This window comes from Trichogramma pretiosum, unplaced genomic scaffold, assembly GCF_000599845.2.
Source record: "Trichogramma pretiosum strain Unisexual culture from Peru unplaced genomic scaffold, Tpre_2.0 scaffold57, whole genome shotgun sequence".
NCBI classification, from domain to species: Eukaryota; Metazoa; Arthropoda; class Insecta; order Hymenoptera; family Trichogrammatidae; genus Trichogramma; species Trichogramma pretiosum.
The window spans coordinates 819,432-844,426 of NW_019641637.1; the positions used below are offsets into that span (position 1 = coordinate 819,432).

At 36.0% G+C, this 24,995-nt stretch overlaps 3 protein-coding genes across 5 annotated transcripts; 1 reads left to right on the forward strand and 2 right to left on the reverse strand.

Moving 5' to 3' along the window:
* The first annotated feature begins 3,322 nt into the window (after positions 1-3,322).
* LOC106651576 (adenosine deaminase 2-like) lies at positions 3,323-4,948 on the forward strand. Its single transcript, XM_014370176.1, has 3 exons — positions 3,323-3,524; positions 3,597-4,011; positions 4,078-4,948. Exons 1-3 carry the CDS (start codon positions 3,323-3,325, stop codon positions 4,946-4,948), a joined length of 1,488 nt encoding a protein of 495 aa, XP_014225662.1.
* An 804-nt stretch (positions 4,949-5,752) lies between these two features.
* Positions 5,753-13,570, reverse strand: LOC106651645. The gene is made up of 11 exons (XM_023459369.1): positions 13,212-13,570; positions 11,952-13,142; positions 10,111-10,571; positions 9,856-10,045; positions 9,592-9,749; positions 9,276-9,526; positions 8,978-9,212; positions 8,707-8,902; positions 6,932-8,624; positions 6,071-6,817; positions 5,753-5,894 (listed from the first exon to the last, which is right to left on the reverse strand). Exons 1-11 carry the CDS (start codon positions 13,246-13,248, stop codon positions 5,753-5,755), a joined length of 5,301 nt encoding a protein of 1,766 aa, XP_023315137.1. The 5' UTR covers positions 13,249-13,570.
* A 249-nt stretch (positions 13,571-13,819) lies between these two features.
* Positions 13,820-24,871, reverse strand: LOC106650968 (putative uncharacterized protein DDB_G0282133). 3 transcript variants are annotated; one of them, XM_023459403.1, is made up of 10 exons: positions 24,628-24,871; positions 23,070-23,157; positions 19,653-20,396; positions 19,377-19,566; positions 19,111-19,256; positions 18,818-19,044; positions 18,514-18,748; positions 18,245-18,443; positions 15,712-18,167; positions 13,820-15,603 (listed from the first exon to the last, which is right to left on the reverse strand). In XM_023459403.1, exons 3-10 carry the CDS (start codon positions 20,319-20,321, stop codon positions 14,188-14,190), a joined length of 5,538 nt encoding a protein of 1,845 aa, XP_023315171.1. In that variant the 5' UTR covers positions 20,322-20,396; positions 23,070-23,157; positions 24,628-24,871; the 3' UTR covers positions 13,820-14,187. The 3 variants fall into 3 exon arrangements, with proteins under 3 accessions (XP_023315171.1, XP_014224772.1, XP_014224780.1); XM_014369286.2 differs by lacking the exons at positions 23,070-23,157; positions 24,628-24,871 and adding exons at positions 22,242-22,380; positions 22,508-22,593; XM_014369294.2 differs by lacking the exons at positions 23,070-23,157; positions 24,628-24,871 and adding an exon at positions 22,508-22,556.
* Between the last annotated feature and the right edge of the window lie 124 nt (positions 24,872-24,995).

Consider the following 24,995-nt stretch of genomic DNA (forward strand, 5'->3'; position numbering starts at 1 on the left):
TGTATAGATATATAAGTAAATAGCGCGCGGCACGGATGAAGCAGCGGATGAACTTGTGCGCGACTCGAAGGTGGTATAAGCGATAAAAGATTGAAAGAGAGTGGGAGGAAAGGGCGAGCCTCGATGCTGACTAGCTATACCATGTACGACTGGCTCGCGATCGCGCGATGACGACGATCACGTCGAGCATACGCGTATAGCTGCCTGATCCGAGCTGCCATCCTTTGCTATAGACGTCCAAAGGCCTGCGATCGACTATCGCTCCAACGATATATTTCTACCTTCACCCGCGCCTCCGATACTCGTATGCATTGGCTTCTTTCATCGCCGCTGGGGATGACCAGCTGCTATTCCTTCGTATCGCTCGAACCTAATCAAATTTTTCCAACATACGAATAGCTTGGCTTTTATCTTTGACTCTATCTAGTATCGATTTTTAATTCTACACCGGAATTTTTGACGCGAACGACGAAAAAACGCGCAAGTTTCATTAAGTTCGGAGTTTTCAAAGTCAGCGTACTTTGGAAGGATAAGGCGAGTCTGTGTAAGTGTGTGTGTGCGCGGGCGCGAAAGAGTTCGTGTACGATCGCCTGTAAAGCTCGCTTAAAGGGCTCTCTGCGCGAATTTCGTCTCGATTTCGATCTCGGCGACCCTTGATCACGCGTAATTCGACGATGGCTAATCCGTTGAAAAAGCTCAGGCGACTTTTCCTCTTCTGTATGTCTCTCAAACTGGCAAACTGGCCGAAATTCCAATGAAACAAGGGAAGGCGCGAGTGAAAAAGCTCTATAACCTCCGCGCTACGTGTGTAGCTCGTTCACAAGGTAGCTAGTCGCGTGCAGCTCAGCAAAGTTTAGGTATAATACACGGGTCGGCGGCGGCGGTGTGCGTGCGCGCGCTTACACACACGCTCTCCGCGACTATATCTCTCTTTCTTTCTCTCCCTCGCACTTCACTCACAATACAAATCAATAATGCTTAAAAGCGACGGAATTAGAATGGCGAAAATTTCGCAGCCGCGCGTGCTTGCACGATTATGTATCGTACACATGGGCTATATACGAGTGCGTGTTCGCATCGGCGCACACGTGTGTGCGTGCTGGATACGTACCGAGCCACGACACACACACACACATACAGACACGGAGGCTATGCCAGGCCACGTTCCTCGCTTACAGTCGCTCACAACGGCTCATAATGTGTACTTGCTTATAAATGCGAGGCGCGAATGTGTGTCGGCTGCGCTGCAAAAAAAAGTAGTGCCCCCCCTCGCACTCGTGCCTCGACGACCGTTTGGCATTTCGTCGATGCGCTTCGCATAGGCGGCGCCTATACACATCATGTGCGCGCGACTTTATAAAATAAGCTCGCATATTGTTGTAGCGCGCCGCGCGTCTATTTCAAGCGCGCGTATATTCGCCTGCGAATCGAGCGAATAATACGTGTGTGCGTACGGATGCGCGAGTCCGCGCGCTCGTGCGCACTTCGATACTCGCACTCGACGTCCAAAAATAAACAATTTCTTTTTTCGGACTTGGGCTACTTTGTGGCTTTGGATCTCGCCTCACGTGTTTCAGCTGCGCGCGACCGCGAGAGCACGTATACACACTTAAAAGTCGAATAAGGGCGTCGACTGGCACAAGCGTGTCGATGTAGCTGCTCTTCCAATGTGTACACGGACTGAGCATAAGTAGTAGCGGTAGTTGGACTGCAGTCAAAAAGATAGGCGCGCGACACACGAGTAACAACAGACGTATAATATGTACGCGTTTGAGGCACGAAACGACCGCAACGCGATGATCCCTAAAGCCCCAATGACACGATCTGATCACTTTTGCACTCAATCATCGCTACGCGTGTACATCTATACGTAGCGTGTATACGTTCTTCTCGTCTCTTGGTATTCTCGTATAGTCGAGCAACTATTGCAAAGACTCTTGCTTACCTCGAAGCGAAACGGCTCTCTGTGCCGCACAAGGGACACTTGCGTATACGAGCTTATGCGCACACGGACAGCGGGTAAATCGAGCTTTTCTCTCTCTCTCTCTCTCTCGCGCGCGCGCCTACTTATTATACAGCAACGATCGGTTATAAGATGCCTAGGCGGAGAAAAATTGTGTCGCCGATGCGTATAAGCGGCTCTCTGTGCGCACACACGTACTTGCGCGTATATTTTGAGAATGATACTGCCTGCGAAACGTAGTCTCACGCCGCGCGAATGATCGTGCGGCTTGGCCTGCCTCACGGTCTGCGGCCACGCTGCCGCTCGCGGATCAAGATACCTACCTATTACATACAACATTCGCTCCCTCTCCCTCTCTTTCCCATTTGCGCGTGCTTTGCAAATATAGCGGGATAAAAATAAAGTCCTATGTGCGCAGCGCGTATGCGTGCGTGCAATGTGGCGAGTGGTATACGCGCCGGCGCGATGACGTCACGAGCGCAAGCACGCGACACAGAAAGTGAAAAAGAGAGAACGAAAATACTGCTCTGCGTATGCGATAGGTACGTGGCTGCGAGCTCCAAAGTTTCCTGCATTCGTGTGCGAATGTGCCTCGGCGAGGGAAGCTCGTTCGCCCGCACACGCCTCTCCGTGATGCCCCTAACCGGAAGAAAATTACGCAGCTCTCGCGATTTTTCGATCGATTGCTAATTATCCGAGAGCTTTCGATCGCGCGATTAGATATGCCTATGCGCTCCACGGAGTTATCGCCTGTAGCTTTTTTCTACAGCCAAATCTATCGAGTATGGTTGACTCGTTGAGTTCGATCGATCGATTATAACGAGTGTAGCTGTGCCGCAACACATCCACCTATTCTGAGCTATAGAATCGAGTGTCCATCGTGTAGAACTGGCTTGTACCACTCGAAAGTACTCCTTTTTTGTGCTCGTACGGACTGACTAAGGTAGTGAAATTGATTTTGTTGGGTCAAAAATCCCTCGAAATGAAATTGCTGTTGGAGTAATTGCGGCAATTAAAACTCGCCCGTGTCATTTCAAGTTTTACCGCTCATACGCGTTTATCGGTACTTTTCAAATGTTCCTGCGACTCGTGAATTAATCATGTCTTCACTTATCAATCACAATCTTAACGAGGCCTGTAATCGAAAGTTTAACCAAATTATAAAATAATTGAAATTTATTCTAAAGTTGTATGGTGTATACTATAAAATCGATAAATAAACAGAGGTCGACACTTCCTACAATGCGCAGCGCGACGATTAGATAAGTGCTTTATCTTGCTGCTTCAGCTCGCGCGGACAGTCGAAATCGTTTAGTCGAATTTAGTGAGGATTCGTTTCTGCGCCACAGCGCACGCATCATGAAGATCATCATTTGCATCGTGTTCGTGGTCTTTTGTCGATCGATTCACGCTAGAGTCAACAATGACTACTGGAGCCAGAGGGCCAAATTACTGCAGAGCGAAAAGAAATCCATGTTCGGCCATGGCATAGTTCTCGATGCCAGCGAACAAGCTGTCAATGAGATACTGATGAAGGCGAAAAACGAGGAGATCGACAAAGGCAAGTCCATACCGCTAGTGAAGCGCGCTTAACATCGGCTCTCAATAATAAACAATTATACGCTCGATACAGGTTTCAAAGATCCGTCGAGTTTCCTGCCATCGCAAAATTTTTTGCGAGTTCACGATTCTGTGGACAATTCAACGGTTTTCCGAATGATACGGGACATGCCGAAAGGCGCAGCCCTGCACGTCCACGACACCGCCATCGTGTCTCTCGACTACGTCTACCATAATCTCACGTACCGTCCGAATCTCTACGTGAGCCAACAGGACGACTCGTTGAGGCTGCGATTTTTCGACAAGCCCAAAGACGATTCCTGGACGCTGTTGAGCGACGCGAGAAACGAGACTCTCGACGCGAGAATCAAGCGGCAATTGTCCTTGGAGGTTGACGCCGATCCCGACGTCGTCTACCCCAACGGCAATGCTGTTTGGAAAAAGTTCATATCGATTTTCGTCTTTGGGCGTGATCTCATCTGTTACAGGTGAGCAAACTATCCCTGCTTTCGCCAACGAGTACTTGAATTTTGCCTCGTTGTATATTTTCGCAGGCCAGTGTTCGAGGATTACACGTACCAGGGGCTGCTCGAGTTCTACCAGGACAACGTTTTGTACGTGGAGCTGCGCACGATACTGCCGACGCTCTACGAGCTCAACGGCACGGAGTACGGGCCGATCGAGGTCGCTCGAATCTATCAACGGGTCGCCGAGAGATTCGAGCGAGATCACCCGGACTTTGTCGGACTGAAGCTGATTTACGCGCCGAGTCGAAGGGTGAACGCGTCCAAAGTCCGCGAGTACGTGGCGACGGCTCGATCGCTCGTCGACGCTTTTCCAGGCTTCGTCGTCGGTTTCGATCTCGTGAGTCAGGAGGACATCGGCCTGCCGCTCGTCGAGGTGGCCGATCAACTGCTCGATCTCAACAACGAGCTGCCGTTCTTCTTCCACGCCGGCGAGACCAATTGGTACGGCAGCAGTAGCGACGAGAACCTCTTGGACGCCGTGCTGCTCAACACCAGGAGAATCGGCCACGGTTACGCCCTCGTCAAGCATCCCGAGCTGCTGGAGATGGTTCGTCGACGCAACATCGCCATCGAGCTTTGTCCCGTCTCCAATCAAGTGCTGGCTCTCGTGCGCGACCAAAGGAACCACCCGGCCAGTGTGCTCTTCGCCGCTGACTATCCTGTCGTCGTGTCCAGCGACGACCCCGGCCTCTGGGCTGCTCGCGGACTCAGTTACGATTTTTACGAGGCCTTCCTGGGCATCATGTCGAGGCGAGCGGATCTCAAGGTATTTAAAAAACTCGTCTACAATTCCATCCAATACTCCGCCATGAGTAAGGAAGACAAGTGGAAAGCACTCGATATTTGGCTCAACAAGTGGCAAGCATTCATAAATAAGTATTTGGGACGAGTTTCATAGAAAAATAACTCAACGTACATATTTGAGTATAAAATATTTTTATTTGATCATCTATTTGTCGATTCTTATTGTTACTTACATTTTTTATTTCTAAATTTTCTAACGTATTTGTATTTACATATTTTTTATACAATATATAAAAAAGGTTCGATGAGCTAATCGAAATTTCGCCAAATAATTCATTCTTACAAACTCTTACTTTTTCAATTACTACGTATTCATTGACGCATCAACGAAAACTGTCGAGTGATAATTTTATAGTATTACGAATTAAACTTTTCATTATCAGCTTTATGTTTGTGTAGCTGTAATTGCTTCATTGTCATTAATAAAGATGCATAAAAAAATATTTTTATAGTTATCTTGGCATTCAAAATGTACTTTAAAACCATACAAATGCACCGTGAGAATAAACATGTTAAATTGATATATCACACTACGTTTCTTATCAAAAAACTTGAATCATGAACGATTCCTACAGAACTAAAAATGTCATCTTGTCACGAAGAAGAATCGGTAAGATCGACGTAAGTTGGCGATTTTTCCCTATGGCTTTTTGCAGTAGAACGGCCTTTATGTGTATCCCACTGGCTACTACGGCCAATTTCTTTTTTTATTCTAGTTGTCCTAGCGGGCGATATCGAGTCTCTGTTCAATCTCTTACTAAATCGCGAACTGTTGCGTTTTGGCGATGGGGACGAAGATAGCGATATACTCTCAGGTGACCGTGCCTTTTTTCTAATTACAGATGGTGACGTGGCGTGCGATCGTTTTATGGCACATCGTCCTGATGGAGATGCATGTCTATTTGGGTAGTGTATTTTTGTCGTGCGTACTAGAGAACCAGAACGCGAACGTAGATTTTTTGGCGTCCGTGAACGAGAACGCCTGTATTTCAGGACAGGGGAGCGCGACCGCCTCGTTCTCGGTGAAGGCGAGCGTCGACCTCTTGAATTGAATCTGAACGATGGTGAATAACGCAAGCTGCTAAACTTTGTTGTCGGCGAATGTCGACGACCGCTGAAATTTGGTGAAGGGGAAAGTCGTCGGCTCCTGAATTTCGGTGATGGCGAACGTCGCCTACCAGTGAATCGAGGGGAAGACGAACGTCTACTTGAGTACCTTGGAGACACAGACCGTTTTCGATTCCGTATTATTTCTTCTTTTGGTGTTGGTGAACGTCTTCGCGTTGACGGCGATCTCTTGAAGGTGCGTCTACTCCTGTCATACATTCTTGGAGGCGAGGGTGGTGAAATAGATCTACTTTTTGTACGTATATTCTGTTTTAATTTCATTTCGTGCTCTAATTGCTTTTGCAAAATTTTCTTTTTCTCAATGAGATATCTCAGATCCCCATCTACACCTTTCCTTTTTTTGGAGGTATGTATTTCATCTTTATCTTTTACGTTTCTTTCTTTTACAGCAACGTTTTTCGATGCTAGTTGATTATCAACTACTTTGGTATTCAGATCCATTTTACCTTTAGTCGATAACATTTCTAAATACGAATGATCTGAGTGAATCTGGAATTGGAAGCCTTCAGTGTTAGTGAAGTCAGTAATTTTTTTTGAAGATTCCTGAAGATTCAAAGCTGCTGGAGTGATGACTGGTGTTTTCATGTGCTGCAAATCAAGCTCGTCAGTTTTATCCTTGAGCGATTCTGAATCTGTGCCGGGTTCCTTCTTGATCGAGACTGGCTTGGCTATGTATTTAATGGTTTGAACTGCTTCATCGTCGCTATCCGTTAGTACTTCACATTTAATCTCTTTTTTAGGAGGTAACGGCAGTATTTCAATTTCATCATCATTGGCAATATTCACAGTTTCTAATTGCTCAACACGTTCACCAGGTTCTTCATTTTCGCTGTCACTTATTTCACCGTCTTCACGCTCATCTGTCTTTTCTTTTTGCTTCAATTTCTTTACTTTCTTCAATTGTTTTTCTTGTTCTCGTTTTTCTTGTTTTTCTTGTTTTTCTTGTTTTTCTTGTTTTTCTCGTTTTTCTTGTTTTTCTCGTTTTTCTAGTTTTGATTTCGTTTTGAGAGATGAAGTTTTATTTTCACGGTTCATCAATGCAATGGCTTTATCAACGATTGAAGGAACACTACGAGATAAAAATTGTTCTGGTGTAGGTGATCTATACAATGATTCCCGTCGTGGACTCGGAGTATTCCATCCATCACGAGTAGGTGTAGATGATGAACGCTTTGAATGTCGCCGTGGAGTTGAAGTTTCCCGCCTTCCGCGCGTTGGAGTAGATGGACTTAAAATTTCTCGTTTAATGCGTGTTGGGGTAGATAATCGGTACGATGAATTTCGCCTTGGACTTGAAATTTCCCGTTTAATACGCGTTGGAGTCGTTGCACGATACGACGAACGCCTACGTGGACTCGGAGAGTTCCACCTATCTCGTGCGGAATAACGATGTTCTGGTGATCGCCTGCGAGGTGATGATAGTGAACTGCGATGGTAGGAAGATGATGTTTTCCTCGCCAGAAAATCACGAGAAGGACTGAGACTAGAACTTTTTCTGCTGCTGTCATACTCGTTGTAAGTTATTGGTTTAAAAAATGGAACATTTTGAGTATAGAATAGTGGAGACGATTTTGAAGAAGAATTCCAACAATCATCTTTTTCTTTTGGTGGTGGACTTGGAGTATCCCATCTCTCATTACTTTTTTTACTAGATGTTGAATTTCTTTTAGAAGATGGACTTGGAGTATCCCATTTACATGGTGGTAAACTCACAATTTCAGGCCATATTAATTTAAATTGTTGCTTATTACTTTGCTTTGAAGAATCAGTATTAGAACCTTGTTTAGAGGAGGATGATGCGCTATCATCATCTGTTTCCATAGGCAATAATGGACTATCGTAAGCAATACGTTTAATTTTGCGGTTATTAACCAATTTAACTGCATATGAAGATGTAGCAGGTATACGCTCCAATTTTGAATAATCATGCGGTTTGGATATTCTAAATGGATTATAATTTGGATCTTCCATCTGTTCTTTTGTAAGTTGCAAAGGTCCATATCTGGGAGATTTAGAAGAACTTGAATCAGATGGTTCGGATTTTATCTTAACAGACGTTTCTGAACAATCTGAAGAAACACTATTGATTCGTAAAGATTTCAATGCTTCCATTCTCTCATTTTCTAGTTTTATAACCTGTTCTCTTTCTTCCTGACGTTCTTCAGCAACTTTAGAAGATATTGGTGAATAAAAATCATACAATCTTTTCAAGTCTTTCTTTTTCAATGGTACATCTGCATCTAATTTTTTAATAGGGAGCCAATTTTTTGGCTTTACACGTTTAATTTCTGCAGTACCCTTAGAAGTATCTTCAAGACTAGAATTAAAAATTCTATGGCGACCCTTATTATGAGCTTCATCTCTGGCTGACCACAATGATTTATCAATATCAGTTCTGAATTCTCCAGTAATTGCATCAACAAGAGAGTGTCTTTCAAATAAAATTGCAATGTTAAATGCATCAACTTTGCTTGGAGATTTATCAATGATACAAGATTTCCTGGGTAAAAATTCATCTTTATATTTTCTTCCTGGAGATGTTAACATACTAAAGTACTTTGCATGTTCCTGAGTGTAAGGGCCATAAATGATGGCTCTTCCAATACTAGGCAAATCTCTCAATATTGCTATTGTTGAAGGATCTATAGTAGAAATTATAAAATTAAAAAAAAAATTTTTTTTTAAATTTTATAAAAAAAATATAAAAATTAGAATTGATCTTACATTTTCCATAAATTGAATTCAAATTGATAATTGCTACAGATAATGATTTACTAAGTTTTGAGCAACATTTGTCATATATTTCTTTAGGACCAGACTGGACAAATTCTACGTTTCGTATTGCATTATGATTTTTTATCTCCTCAGCAATTGCAAGTTCATCTTCTGATAAATTTAGGCCAATAACTTCTTTAGCTCTCTGCAAATAAAAAAAGGAATTAAATTGTTTCCAACTTCCTCAAAAATATTTTTCAATGTTACATTGAAGACTCACTTGTGAGAGAATCAAACTGAGGACTCCAATACCACAACCAATTTCAAGTACAGTTATCTCAGGATTAGGATCTAAATAATTACACAAAAAATTTCCCATAAGCTCTGTCTGTTTGGAGTTAAATGATTTCCATGATTTAGGATTATAAATCAGTTCTAAATTTGCAACTTTATCTATTAGCTGTAATGTTCCTGTTAAATATAAAGGAATGGAGTTCCCTCCTTTTTTCAATGATCTGAAGGAAGAAAATAAATTGATAAATTACTTTAAATATATCATGTATCAATATTAGACATACCTCTTTTGATTTATGTAGTACAATGATGTTACATTGCAAGCTTTTCCGGATCCAGTAGTGAAATATTTTTTTAAGGGTTTTATCAGCCCAGAAACACCCTTGCCACAAACTGTCAATTGAATTTCGTTGTTGTAATTGGATCTGATTGTGATGTATGTCCATATTGGTTTTTCATAAAAAGTGTCATATACTTCATCAGTTATTTCAAAATTTGGATCTCTTGTAGTTTTATATGCAAATTCTTGAAACATCTGATTAAAATGGTTAAATTAATAAATTTTCCTGATAGAATGAATTTATAGTTTAAGGTACTTACATTAACAGTTTCTATAATGAAATCTGGAAATTCACAATTTGCCGAACTTTTACTATTGATGACTGTATCAGTTTCACTGTGCACCATCATCAATTCTTCGCAATTAACATGTGCATGCTCTGGGGGAGGGTCTTTTCTATATTTACAACCAACTTCACCTGAATAAAAATTGTCATGTTAGAATTTTATTAAAAAAATAATAATTAAAAATATTTTTCAGCAATTTATCACCAAATATATTAGAAAAAAGTTTTCTATACTAACAAGTGAATTTCCAAAAATTGTTCCAAGGTAAATTTAATGGTATATGCCTGGGTATATCCATTTGACATAAAGGTGCATTGTGGTCTTGCTCCATACGAAGTATATAGGCTCTTGATATGTTGTCAACGCAACAAGCATGATTACTTACACATTCTAAACGTCTTTTGGCTTCTTTAATTTTGTCTTGTAACTAAAATTAATAATATTATTATTTTAGTTTCAAATATGATTTCAGTAGAACAATATTATACCTACCATTTTCTCATACCAATCAGGATTTTCTGTTAGTTCGCTATTATTATCTGCACTATTAACATCTTCAATTTTATTTATTCTCAAGTCCAAGTTATCATCTATTGTTTTTTCTTCTAAAATATTATTCTCTTTGTTATCTAAAGGGTCTGTTACGCCGTCTTCATCTTCTGGGACCAATGAATCTAACATATTATTAATTTCTTCATCGTAGTCTGAATCATAGCTTCCATCTGAGTGAGTTGAATTTTTGTCAAGCATGGAGCGATTATTGAAATTGCTCCTGCTATCTAAACTACCTTCTTTAAAATAATTCATTTCTTCACTGTGAATGTATGTAAATTTCAAGTACTGAAATTTTTCAAAATTACAATTTTCAGTAACACTTTCCAATTTTTCTATACTACAATCATTTGTCAAATGATGATTACTGTAAACATCTGTACAGTATTTTTCATTGAAACCTAAAAAAATTGTCAAATATAAATTTTTTTATCCACAAATACAACAAGGTTACAATTTGAAAAACTCAGGTTCAAAAGTGTATTTGATTAACTAAAGAGTTCAGCATTTCAGTAAAGATTATTCAACTCAGTTTCATCTTTCTTATTGTTTTTCTGTGAGACATAGCCTCATTGAAATGTCAAAAAAAGTTCAAAAAGTAAATAAGGGCAACGCATAATTTTTACAGTTACAGTTAAGTATTCTACAAAAAGTTAATTAAAACTTTTCAAAAATAACATGAACCAATTTCCATTGAATGTACAATAAAAGAACTAAATGAACAACAGCGTTTATGAGGGAACGACCAACACACAGTTCAGCAATATGGTTGCCCCTTTATGCACTATCAAAACAATAAAAGCAAGCGTGAAAGATGATAAAATATATTGAATTACACTTTACTTCGACAATATCAAAAAGAAAAGAAAAGAAGATAAAAGTACACATCCAGAGCGATTTTATTTATTTATTTTGAACCGATAGAACACGCAGAAAGGTTAATCTCAAAATATAACTTGCTAAAGTAAATTAAAATTTTTCGTAAAAAATTAAAGAAAATTTTTTACTTAAAACAGTACGTTTGAATGAGTGAACTATACATTACATTTAACACATAAAAACTGTTCACAGGTTGAAAAGATGAAATTAGATTTATTTCATTCTAATAAATGTTTTATATGCACGTTTGAGACGATGGAGAAGAAGCAATAGTAATTACATAGAACGACCACGCGATATTGGAACATATATACCTATACTTATAAGTAGACAAACATAAGTACAGGTCTTTCCTCAGCGGCACACTGTATGCAAGAAGTGAATCCTAACATGTCGAGTAGTTTTATCTCAAGCACGTGTGACAGAAACAATACACTTGAAGTTTCTCACGACAGTTAGCAGAAGGCATTTAATAAGCATGTTGTAAATATATATTTCATATTTACGAATATACGTGTATAGCAATAAAATTAGCTAACGCTTGAAGGCAACGAATTTAAATTTCCAAGAAAGTCAACGGTGTCAAATTTTTATGTTTCGTGGTTATGCGATGACAAATACAGAACAGACCGTTCTCACAGAAGAAACAAGATGGAAAGCACCGCGTAAATTGAAACGAGATAAAAACGACACTTTCGTGGAATGTCATTCTTATCTATGTTTTGTGTAATTTCAGAAGTCCCAGAGAAACTTAATTCGAAATATAGTCAACGTTGGTTATTTAATTTTGTTTTTTTTTTCAATTTGTTGACCTTGAGTAAATACAAGAATCAGTATATAAATGATTAATTAAATAATTACAACTATATTTTGAATAAAATATCTTAATGTAATAAACTTACTAAATCTGTCATTGCAATTATCATCTGCAGGTTCAACTTTTATTTTAAGAAAATCATTTTGTTGAGTACTTGTATTGCTGCTAAGCATATTTATGCAACTATGTTTAAAATCGTTACTAGAGCGTATATTAAATTTGTTTAAACTATTGTGACTAAAGTTTTTTTCTGAACAATTATTCTCATGAAAATTGTGAGAAACAAAATTGCTATTGACATTATTGCAATCATTTTTTGCGTCATCACTATTCTCAGTAAAGTAAATATTATGAACATCAGTGTTGCTCATATAGCTAGCATCTGCATTATTATGGTTTTTATTGAGATCAAAAGAATCATCAGCTTTTTCTTGACAATTGCTCAAAAATTTATCTGTTTCTTTGTTGTAATAACTGTTGCTGGATACAGCAAAATCTTTCCTTCTTTTGAATAAATTTTGTTCGTCAGCTTTTGACTTTTTCATCTGGTCGTAAACATCGAGGGCAATGCGCGAGGTATAAACGTTATCATAATCATCACTGTGGAAATCAATGTTTGGTTTGATATCAAAACAATCAGCGTCAATAGGAAACGAACTGTGCTCGCAGATATTGATTGTAGAAGTATTAGGATCATCGCAGCAAAAACGGGAATCGTAGCTGTTCAATAAATATCTTTTTGCGGGCTCATCATAATCAGGATTGAAACTTTGGGGGTCGTTGTTACCACTGGGGCCAAAAATATCAGGATCCTCGTAAAAACGAGGATCATAACTCTGGATCAAGTAATTTTTTGAGACTGGATTTTGATCGAATGTGCAGCTCGACTCGTCGTAACCGGCTACTATATTTGGTAGTATATCAAAGTTGTCGTACGCGCAAAATGTCTCGTTATCACCGAACGCCGTGTGCTCGTCATCTGCATCATAATAAAGTTGATTTGCGTTACTGCTCGCTGGTGAAATAGACATGTCGACGCAGGAATCGTCGGTGACATTGGACCCTTTGGACTTATCTTTGTTCTTGGAAGTTACGACGACTATCGAACAGTCGTGGTAGTCGCGCTCACAGCTACTACCACCCCGAGTTGAATCATCGCTCTTGTGGTGTTGCTCTGTCTGACCCCCTATGTCGGAAGAAATTTCCGAGATACTTGAGTCGGTAATTTCTTCATACTCGGGGTTGACAAGACTCTTAGAAGTCAACGACCGAATTTCTAATAGAGAATCGAAATTAACCTTTTAATTAGTTATTCATTAGTGATATAATTTAAACGTGTATTTACCAATCATAAGTTTTTTCTCTGCTTCTGTCCAAGGCATGTTTGCTTGGTTTACAAAAAATTCACTCGATATAACTTAAAATTAAGTGTTTCATTAAACACCCACACATAAGCACTGACCACTTAATTAAACTTTTTTCAGTACAAAAATTTACGAATAACGTTTAATACTTCCCTTTTGACTAACAAAAACCGTTGTTATAAGTACACGATCGCATCGCAACTCATAATGTATACATCTAAATCTGCTTCTCGATCGACAGTTGACTGGCGAGTGGCCGGTTCTAAGGCCGTCCGCCGTTGCCGCATGCCGTCGGCGATGCATGTTTATAGAGCAGTATCCGCAAAACATGTGCGAAGATGGCGCTGATTAATCGTCAATCTCAAAATTTTGTTTATGAATTATGACCTACATCGTATACAAATAAGTACACCGTAACATCCCTGACGTTTATTTACGTCTTATTTTCTCATGCAAAAAAATTACTGGGAGTACGAAAATCAATTTTATATACACTAAAATTAAATAAAATTCAATAAAATGAGTTGCGTGTGATGGGTTGAACAAAAATTATTATTTTGTACTTGGTAAAAAATTATTCATACAATAATATTAAGGCATTAATACATAATAACATGTAATATTTTACAGTAAGTCTATTTGTCTGTTTGTATTTTTTCTGTGTTAAATTTTGTCACTAAAAAGTACATAACAAAAAACATGTTATTCTTGCTTAATATCTATAACAATAGAAAGTTTGAAATGAGACAAAAGTGCAATGCACACAAATGATAAATTCTAATTTTAATAATATTTATCTGAAATAAATGCAAACATTCTTGCATCGTAATCAAATACTTCAAGTTTTGTAAATTTATGGTAACAATGGAATATTAAAATATAAAGCTTACAATACTGTAGTTACATAAATCTATCATTTGAATTATTAAATATTTTAGATTTCATTTATAAAAAATTTTAATATAGATTAGGAATTGAACCTAAAAAAGGTGCAGATTTATTCATTGAATCAGATGATGAGGATTCTAATTCATTAGAGTTTGATGGCTTTGGGCTTGTTGATGGCGATTCTCTTAATTGGTCAGTACTGTCATTCAATCCAGTCAAGTTTAAATGATAAGTGGGATTAAAATAACTCCTGACAGCTTCAGGAGAACCTTCTGAATTGCTGCATGATAAACGTGGTCTTTTAGCAGAATTGTCTATTGTTTGATTAGCTAGATTATCATTGGAGTTAAGATAAAACGCATCTTCAGTCAAAGAATCCTCATTATTTTCTTTTGCCGATCGCTTCCTATTGTTATTCAAATTTGTATCATTGGATAATTCAGGTTTTATCATATCTTTTAGAGCATTTATTTCTACTTCATTCTTAATTGTTAAGCCTTGTGAACTTTCATATTCTGATTTTAATGATGTTTTTGTCAAAAAGTATTCTGATTGATCCATTATTTTATGAGGGTTTGTTTCGCGTTCTGACATGAATGATGGTAGTAACTCATTTTCCACTTTTAAGCCAACTGAATCAAAATCAATTAGATTTAAATTATCTGACGTTTCAGTTAAGAAGTATTCTGTTTTTGTAAAGTGTGTCGTAGTTGGAAAATTTGTAAAATCTGAATTGACTAGATTTTGATTTGATTCTTCATTTGGCTCATTTTTCACTTTAACAGTAGTAAAGTTGCTTGCAATTCTTAAAGATAATGGCAAGCTTGTTAAATTCTGTTCACTATATTGAGTTACCACTTCAGTCGACTTGTTAATTTCTGAGTCCAATTTTGATTTAATTTCCATATTTGAATAAGGTTCCTGTTTTACAGTTGCTAATGGCGTCTGAGCCGATTCAGTTTTTTGTTCAATTTGGTTTTCTGAAACATGATCTGATTGTAATTGAATGTCAGTATCAGATTCTTGTTTTACAGTTACTGATGGCATCTGAGCTAGTTCAGTTTGCTGTTCAATTTGATTTACTGATTCATGGCCTAATTGTGATTGAATCTTGATATTAGATTCCTGTTCAGGTTCCTGTTTTACAGTTGTTATTCTTATTGGTGTCAGAGTTAATTCTGGTTGTTGTTGCATTTGGTTTGCTGAAGTATGGCCTATTTGGGTTGGCACTTGCGCTTCAAAACCATGTTCAGAGACAACGCTACTTTCATTTTTAAATGATTGCAGTAGCTCTTGAAATTTGAATGAAGATATTGTGTTTGATAAATCATTCAAGTAAGATGCTTTCGTTGTTAATTGCACACCATCAAGAGAACATGTTGTATCTTCTTTCTGAGATGATGTTGGTGGCACACGTTTTGGTGTTGCCATAGACCATAAATCTTCTTCATCAATTCCCAACTCTTCTGATGGCATATCAATAATCTAAAAATTAAAAAATACAATATAAGTTATTAGTAATAAAAATATTTCTTTTATGGTAGATTATTTTATGGTAAACACAAGATAGAAAAAAATGTCATTATTCTTTACCAGTTCATCGAAAAAATTTTTCATTTTCTTTGTCATCATATGAAGAACATTTTCTTCTTCGTTCATACAAGAAAAAACGTTTTGAAACATGATTTGGAAATCTTTTAAACATTCACTAGAACTCCAATAAAATTTGTTCTCCAGGCGCTTTTTAATTGTATTAAGATCCATATGTTCACTGACGATCTCTGAATAATTATTCAATTTAAACATTTTATTAGATAACATTGGTCCTTGGAAAGCCCATCCATATTTATGTTCCCATAACTTTTGTACAACTTCAAATAAAAATTTCAATTGATTAGTATTACGAGTTAATTTTTCGGGTAATGGCACAAAAAGAGATTGTTCATCAACTAATTCATCATTAGAGTCATGTGTGGAACTTTTGTCAGTTTTTGGAACTAATATATCTTCATCACTATCAGCAACATAAACTGGTTCTTTTTTCACTGGAGGTAATATTTCAATATCACTATCAGAGTATTCACATTTTTGATCTCCGATAGTTGTACTTGGTTCAGTTTTAATAACAACTGGGTTTGGTAAAAATTCTTGAATTGAATTACGATATGGGTTTTCCCTTTGATCCATATTTTCAATCTTTACTTTAAAAAGCTGACTTCCTTGACAAATGTTCATATTTTCATTATTATCAGTATTACCACTTTCAGGCTCAGTTTTGATAGATTTTAATTGTTCAATATGAGTAAGCAAAGAATTCAAATTTTGTTGCACAGGTGATGAACTTTTGTGACTAGAAGACCTGGATCTTTCTGATTTTTTTTTGTGTGATTTATGCTTATGATGTTTATGTGATTTATCTTTATGATGCTTTCTATCTTTTTTAGCATCTTTTTCAGTTTCCGAAGGCGGTGACTTATTACTCTGAACTGAACAAGAACTATGTGATGAACTGGAAGATGGTTTTTCTTTGTAACCTTTTTTAGACTTTTCATTTTGTGTTTGTAATGTACTTGTAGATGATTTTTCATGTGATTGTCGTGATTCACTTATAGATAATTTTTTCTCACGTACTTCCTTTAATTTTTCATTTGAAATTTGTGATCTACTAGTAGATGGCACTTCTTCATCTTTTTCACCCTTTTTCTTTTGATGTGATTCAAGTGAAGTACTATTGGTTGATTTTTTCTCATGCATCACATCCGGTTTTGTTTGTTTTTTTGACGTGGATCGAATAACCAATGATTTTTCTTTATCATTTCTATCCATTTTATTTTGATGTCTTTCTAATGAATCGCTTGTAGTTGATCTTACTTTATGCACTTCATCCCTATTTTTTTTAGAGTTATATTGACTATTTGATGATTTATCTTTGCAAACATCTTCTTTTTTGCTTGATGTACCTGTTGATCGATTCATGTGTGGCTCTTTTCCACTCGAATACTTCTCTAAATTGTTCAACTCAGAAGAATCAGACGATTTCGAACGATTTTTGTATTCATTCAAGCCTAACTTTACTTTATTTACATTAAGCCTAGGTTCATTGAGTGTGTTAGTACCTCTATTTTCAAATGTAAGATTTCGCGATTCTGTAGATTGGATCTCAGTAGTTCTCAATTTATTTCGTGGATCTCTTGAATTTCCTTGTCGATTAAAAGGATTTTCAACTCTCTTATCTTCACGCCTTCTCAACGTCTCTGATGCATTCTCTGGGTAACTATTCAAATTAAAACTTTGAGAAAGATTTTCATCAACTTGCTGATTATTTCTGAAATTATTGTTGTAAGGATTTTCCACTCTTGAATCTAAAGGAATAAATGACTCCACTACATTTCTGGAATGATTTTCCGAGTTAAAAGAAGAGTTTCCAACAGTTTGTTGAACTGTATAACGTGCGTTCAATTGATTTTTAAGTTCCAAGTGGCGTTGGTATCTAGCATCTATTTCCATATTTATAAAATTTGCAGGTATTTCTCGATATGTTTTAAAATACGGATTTTGAAAAGAAATTTTATGAAGTTTCCATTCTGAATCTGGAACAATACTCCCAATAAGATTAGGATTATTACAATGTATAGAAAACACTTCTCCATGAGTAACAGTAGTAAACAAGGGTATGTTAGGTTCTTGTGTGGGAATTCTAAAAATATTCACATTATCATTAATAGGTGCGACTTCATTTCGATGGTTATTCATAACTCCAGAATTAAGATTTTCTGATCCAACGTTCATAGTTGGAGCTTCTTTATAAGGTTTTGTTTTACCATCAACTAATGAAGATCTCTCGAGTAGTAGTACGATAATAAATTCATCTGTATTTGATGGTGACTTATCTAACACACAATATCTTATAGGTAAAAAAGGTTCACCTATTTCATCATTGGTGTTTGTCAATTTAGTGAAATATTTCACATAATCTGGTTTAAAACAACCGTAAATAACGAGTCTCCAAACTGTTGGTAATTTTCTGATATCATCATAGATTAATGGATCTGTAATTGAAAAAGCCAATGTAATTGATATTGCTGCACAAATGGTAGTAATCAAATATTCATATTGAAAAACATACATCTTCCATAAACTGAATTCAAATTAAGAATAACAACAGAACTACATGATGTTGTCAATGACAGAGATTTGGAATATACTTTATCTTTGTCACATTCCATGAACGTTGCTTTATTTATGTTATTTAATGATTTTATGGATTCTGCTAATTCCATTCCATGTCTAGAGTCAGTTAATCCAATAACTTTTGCACAGTTTTTCTTCAATTAAAAATTAAAATTTTTGATTATTTATTTTATGACTTAAATTGTTATATATGTTACTACTTACATTGCCCATCATACACCCTAACAATCCTATGGTGGACCCAATATCAATAATTGTTGTGTGACTTTCTGGATCGAGATATTCATGTATTACTTTGCCTAGTATATTAAATTCTACTGCATTAAACTGCATATTTGTTTTATGGTCATATTGGACACATACATTCCCAACTTTATCTAACATTGTAAGCTCTCCACAAAGATTTATAATGGGAAGTGTACTTTTATTCTTTACACCTCTAAAATATAAAGATATGAAAATATGTTTTTTTTTTTTTTTTTTGCAAACTTATCTAGTTAATACCTACTGTTTTAAATCTACGTATGAAATTGAGCAAATCTTTGTGGTTTTAAATAACCTATCTTCACAAAATTTTTTTAACTTAGAAATTATTGGTTTTATATATTGAGCTCCAATTACAACGAGCACTTCACACTTATAATTACTTCGAAGTTTAATCCATTTCCATTCAGGTTTGTTAACGTTTACTGTACTGTTACTTTCAATGGCTGTGTTAGTGAAATCTGTAATTTCCTATTAGAGTTTCAAGAAAAAGATCGTTAGAAACATTATTAATACAACAGTATACAATAAAAATACCTGAACAATTTCTGAAATATACTTGGGAATTTCATATGGTAAACTTTGTTGATTTGGATTTATGAGCGGTATAAAAGAATTTTTTTCACAATCTTTAGTGTGCACATGTCCTGGCACAAAACTACCACATATCACAGCTTGTCTACCTAAAAATGAAATGAAATATTAAAAATGTATACATGTGACTGGTTCAGTCAAAATTTTGAAAAAAAAATTTCAATCATTGTAAGATGATGAAATGTATGTATGAAATATTAAATGTTTACAATCAAATTTCCATGTATTGAACCAAGCTTGATCAATTTTTGGATGTCTAGGCTTATCCATTTTACATAAAGTACTTGAGTGATCGCTTTCCATTAGTTCAATTTGCTCTTTAACTTGGTCATCGCTCCAACAGACTCTATCTCTTACATTATTTATTCGACTTAGTGCAAGTTTTACTTTTACATCCAACTGCAAATTCAAGTAAATGCATTTTAATCTGCAGCAGCTTCATTTGCGTATGATTTTATAATTATTTAGCTGCATTAAATAATTACCTGCTTTTGGTACCATTCAGGAACTGGGCCATCTTCAGGGTATGAGAGAAAATCGTCATAATATATTTCATACTGCTCGGGATTACCATCTGGAATTTCAGTTTTTATATCTGAAATGTTGCCAGCCTCTAACTTGTCAACTTCCTCCAATAATTTTAAAGCTTCTTCCTCAGCATCTTCAGTATCGTTCAACGGCTCGTCAATTACTTCTCGAGGAGGAGATGGAATTGAATAGCCTCCCAACATGGGCTGCTGGGTAAAATCAGATTGACCACGAAACCACTCCGAAGCATAGTTAGATGATGAAGTTCTATTAGAGTTTTGTTGACCAACATGATTGAGCATAGAACTTGATCGTGAACTCTGCTCGCGATTTCTTGAACGATCATCATTCAAATCATTCGAACGTCGTTGCTTTTGTCTCGAAGAATTGGTATAATCAATCGACGGATATCTACGACCCGACCCATTACGATTGCGTCGTTCAGAATCATAATCTGATCGGTATCGATGATCGTTGACATCATCGTAATCCCTCTGACGCTGCGAACGCCGAGAATCATCATCGTAGTCACTACGCGGTTGACGTCCGTCCTCTCGATGGCTTCTGTGAGTACGTCGGTGATTGTCAGCATAGTCCCGTGAACGACGTTCGTTGTTCCAACTCATAATTGTTCACAAGTTATTAATACTGTTGATATTTTATTTCTCGTTGTGTATAGATGAGGAAAAATTTTTGCCAATCTGTCAAAACAAATTTATGATAGATTAAAATTACTTAGCGAATAATTTTGTCAAATATATTTGTAAAAAAATTGAAAGGACTATAAAAACATCTATTTAAACAATAAATACATGCATATAAATGAGTTATATCATATGATAGATAATGATTCAAAAAACGAAATTCACACTATTTATTGTACGTGGAAAAATCAAATTCCCAAAATTTGAGTCCTCTAGATCCCTTTCTCACATATCTTGAACTCTCTCACAATCTTGAAGTTGGGGAGAAATTCATGCATTTCTGCATTTCTACTTCGTTTTTTTAATTATTAACTGTATCAGACGGGTCTTAATCCTTATTCCAATTTTGAGAAATCTTAAAAGTTTCATTCATTACTCAATTTTCTGGCCATTGAGGTTTATCTTGTAGTTTAATCATAGAAAATCATTTGACTACCAAAAAGGACTTGACCATTTCTTTGGAATATAAATGATCATGGTAATCATCTCAAACGAAGTGATCAAATTCTTTGATTTTTTTCTTAAAAACAGTCAAGAAAACCTAGTAATATAATAAGTTTTTTGATTTTGACTGTTTGAAACGATACAAATTTACTTTTGATAAACGGTAATTTGAGAGCAAAGTTTTTTCTACGAATAAAGATAAGGCACGATCAAATAAAATTTCCGGTTTTAAATTTCTATCTAGACGATTGTAATGTATAAGAGAAAATAATGATTATAGCTATTCTTTGGATGTCATTTTTTTCGCTTTACGATTGGTAGATATAATATGCGAGGGCCTACTTTCAGCTCTGTTTTTTTTTCGTTGTAAGATTTGAGATCTGACACCAGTATAACGTTACACGAGCTATTTTATTAATGCAAAATCATTAAATGAGGTTATGGTCTCGAACTGAACGAAATTATCGATATTGAAAATAAAGTGACCGCTAAAAGTGGACTAAAGTGCAAACCATGGACAGGCAAAATTACTGAAGTCCATATTTTACGGTCTTTATTATCACTATGATATGCCTCTCGATTTGATAAGTACACAGGCCAAAAGTTACCTCGTAGTAGTTTAAAGTTTCGCAGTATCAGACCTCAAGTCGTCCGCGTTTAGTTATGCCCTCACATGCAACGTAAAACGCGTTTTTCTCGAAAACACGCAAAGTGGACTTGAGCCGTTTCGCCTTTCCACTACAAATATTTATCACAGGTTCGCTCGGTTTCAAATTATCGCCTTGCAGTACAACAAAAGCAAGAGATTGGTGTCCTCACTTTTTCTAACTTTAGAAAAGTTTTGCAATTTTTCTTTAATGGGAGGTATGTAGAATTTTCATAAAATTCTAATTATCAGTCGGTAAAAAACGAGGCTGCTACATTCACCTTAAAATCGGGTGAGCAGTTTGTCAGCGTTCTGATTGGTTAACAGAGTGGCACTGCGGAATGTTTTAGCTTATTGAGTCTATTCGTCGCATTCCGCGTATTTCGATTGAGTTCTCGATAGAAGACTTATAAACGAGTCGCGAAACAAAACTTATAGTACAAAAGGCGCGCGCCATAAAATGGCTATAATACAGAAAAAATGACGAAACGTATGAACGTTGATATTAAATATCAGTCTCAAAATTGTCAATTGAAGTAAGCATATCACTATGATAATTCACTTACAAAAAAAACAAACAGTGATTCAGATCTAAAATAACATTTTGAGGAGCTGTTCCGAGTACTGTTGAAAAAGCTTGATCGCACAAACTGCATTAGATGTTTTATAACACAAGAACTCAAAAGTAGCAGCAAAGTTGCGATTTTTAGGTAATACCATTCTCAATTTTTCTGATTTAAAAAAAAACTTACGTTGATTAAAGTATAAACTTGTCAGAGCTCCTTAATCCAACACAAAACACCCATTGAATAAACTTTTTCCTTAAAAACTGAGAGTAACAGACCTCTGCTAGTCTATCCAACAGCTACGGCAAACATTTTGGGTTGTCAACTTGAACAATTGAAAAACAACAAATGACTTTTCACGATTAAAATAAACTAACAAATTTAATGTTATAAAAAATGAATAAATATCGAAGAATTAAAATCGAGAGAAAGGTTTCAAGACATAAGATTACCAAAGAAGAAAATCAAAAGCTGCTGTACAGATGCGTTTCGACGGCACGGTCGCGGGCGATGTTAATCCAACGAGACGCTGAGCGAGAATGAACTGGCGCAGAGCACGTTTAGTTACAGGACAAGATCGTTCTGTGTGAGCATGTATACAGACATGGACAACGAAGTAGGTTGGAATATGTGTAGGCTATCGGTATATCAGGGAAGTCAGTATGTCACGTGATTTTTTTACGACGTCTGCTGAACTTGTAAATAGGTACTAAGTATTTATTAAATACGTGTGATATACAAAGTATTTATGGTTAAAGAAATCGAATGTTTGTTTGAAAAATTACCGAGACGTGAGACCAATTTCAACGCACAGAATTTGATTTTTACGTCATCATATAATGCCATAAAAATTTCTCCAATAGTAACAGCTCAAAGTATCTAACATTTTTTAAGTCAACACGTAATTCGATATTAAGATTGTATTGTTCTCTATAGATACATCTTCGAGGTGTTACGTTTACATAAGTAAAAGTTTGATATGGTTATCGAACGAAGTTGGGGCGATATTTTTACCTTCTCGTGTTCTATTGTTTTAGTGTCCCATCCATGTGGTATACACACAACAGGCCGCCCGTACTTCGCTGGTCTTACGTTTTCTGCTCTGTAACAGAATCAAACGTTCAATAAATGTACTATTTATGCGTAACGAATTTTGCATATTGCAAACTGAAAAAGTACCACATAATTAATTATAGAAAATGCATAAATTTATTTCTGTATTATATTATTGAACGAGTTATTTGCGTCTTTTCAAAAAAAGCATATGCGGATAATAGAAGAGCAATTTTAATAAAATATTTTCAGATTTTGATTTTTGCTTATAGCGCAGACATCACCGGCTATCACACACTTTACACAACTTATTACTGAGCACCCGTTTATTGAATTTATTTTTCATGTTTTATTTGAGTAAGATGAGCGAATTCAAAAATTCATTTACAAATATTCTCAAAGAATAGAGTATTAATAGCTATGGGTTGAAACGTACCATGAACTAAAATATAAAGAATTTATAAAATAAATACAATTTTTTGTAAAATTAAGAAATTGTTTTTTCCTGCTTTTAACTTAGTATTTTATTTCATACATTAGATATGTTTCTGTTTTTCTTCCTCATAAAATAATAACTTCACTAACTAACTTTCAGTAACTATTTAAGCAGTACCAATTTTTAAACCATTTTCAAATTTAAGATTGTTTACTGAATTTCTAACTGTAGTTGCTGCCAAAAATTATACTTTTGTCACATGTCTAGACTATTGTGAGTGTTTTAAATACTATTACTTTTTAACGCTATTAGTTTTGAAAAGATTAATTTTTAAAAATACATGCCATGACTTGATCATCTAATTAGTTTTTTAGGCATTGTACATCAAAAACTTAAAAAGTAATGTTAAAATTATTTCCAATATCATTATTAATATCATATTCAGTACAATTTGCAAAACGTGCGAATAATTTTCATTTTATGCTACTGAAATATAAATTGATGCTTTTTTTGTGAACTGAAATGAATAATTTCAAAATATGTAAAGATTATTTGGACAGTGTCGACACAAATACTCAAAACGACAATTACAACACAGCGATAACAGAAAATTTTTTATTTTCTTGTAACTTTGTGCAAGGTTTAGATGAAAAGTACTGAATTTTCGACAAATTAGAATCAACTTGTTAATCGACTTAAAAAGTTTGAAATTTCCAACAGTAATTTTTTGCTATCTGAAGCTTATATTCAAGTTACCTTACTCAATTTTTATTGTTGTTGTTATAAACTATACTCATGAATTTTTTTGCGCAAAATTGATTCTTGAAAAAATTCGTAAAACTTTGTGAATCAAAGTGCTCGTGCGCTTCGAGGAAGTTGATCTCGATTGCTATACTCATAGAAAAAATAAAAGGGGGCATAAAATTAATGAAACAGAATTTTTTTATTTTCATTTTCTCCATATATCTTATTCGCTTGCCTAGCATACATAAATTAAACGTGCATCGCAGAAGGTATACTTGTACAGTCAACAAAAAATCCATTGAAAATGGAACCAAGGTTGAGAAATAAAAGTTCACTTACTTGATCCGATATTCCTTTCATTAGATCTTAGATCAAACGATCGTGTCTTTGACCGAAGTGTAACTTTTAATATCTTCACGAGAAAAATCAGTTTTAATCGCTATATTACTTTTCGAGGAATTAAATGAATAAGTATACTTTATGATCACTCGTAAAAAAAACACGAAACGATGTTTCGTTTCCGTTCAAACCATTATGAAGAAAGCAACTAACATGCTATATACAGATTCATTTGAATATCAAAGTTTCCCGATCAATCACAAAGACCTATAACTTATAAAACGATTTCAAATGTTAGACGGCAAACAAGTGCGAAAAGATCCGCTGCGCCTGCATCACCGCATCCATCGAACTAAAGTGAGCTGCAG

Excerpts from the sequence above, each read along its gene's own strand:
- LOC106651576 (XM_014370176.1), top strand. The coding sequence starts at position 3,323 with ATGAAGATCATCATTTGCATCGTGTTCGTGGTCTTTTGTCGATCGATT. Across the intron at positions 3,525-3,596 it reads AAACGAGGAGATCGACAAAG|GTTTCAAAGATCCGTCGAGT; the intron begins GCAAGTCCATAC and ends CGCTCGATACAG. Across the intron at positions 4,012-4,077 it reads CGTGATCTCATCTGTTACAG|GCCAGTGTTCGAGGATTACA; the intron begins GTGAGCAAACTA and ends ATATTTTCGCAG.
- LOC106651645 (XM_023459369.1), bottom strand. The coding sequence starts at position 13,248 with ATGCCTTGGACAGAAGCAGAGAAAAAACTTATGATTG. Across the intron at positions 6,818-6,931 it reads GAAAAACGAGAAAAACAAGA|TGACAGCGAAAATGAAGAAC; the intron begins AAAACAAGAAAA and ends CGGTGAAATAAG. Across the intron at positions 5,895-6,070 it reads AAACGGTCTGTGTCTCCAAG|GTCGACGCTCGCCTTCACCG; the intron begins GTACTCAAGTAG and ends TCAATTCAAGAG.
- LOC106650968 (XM_023459403.1), bottom strand. The coding sequence starts at position 20,321 with ATGAGTTGGAACAACGAACGTCGTTCACGGGACTATGCTGACAATCAC. Across the intron at positions 18,168-18,244 it reads GAATTCAGTTTATGGAAGAT|ATCCATTAATCTATGATGAT; the intron begins GTATGTTTTTCA and ends TTTCAATTACAG. Across the intron at positions 15,604-15,711 it reads AAAATTTTTTCGATGAACTG|ATTATTGATATGCCATCAGA; the intron begins GTAAAGAATAAT and ends TTTAATTTTTAG.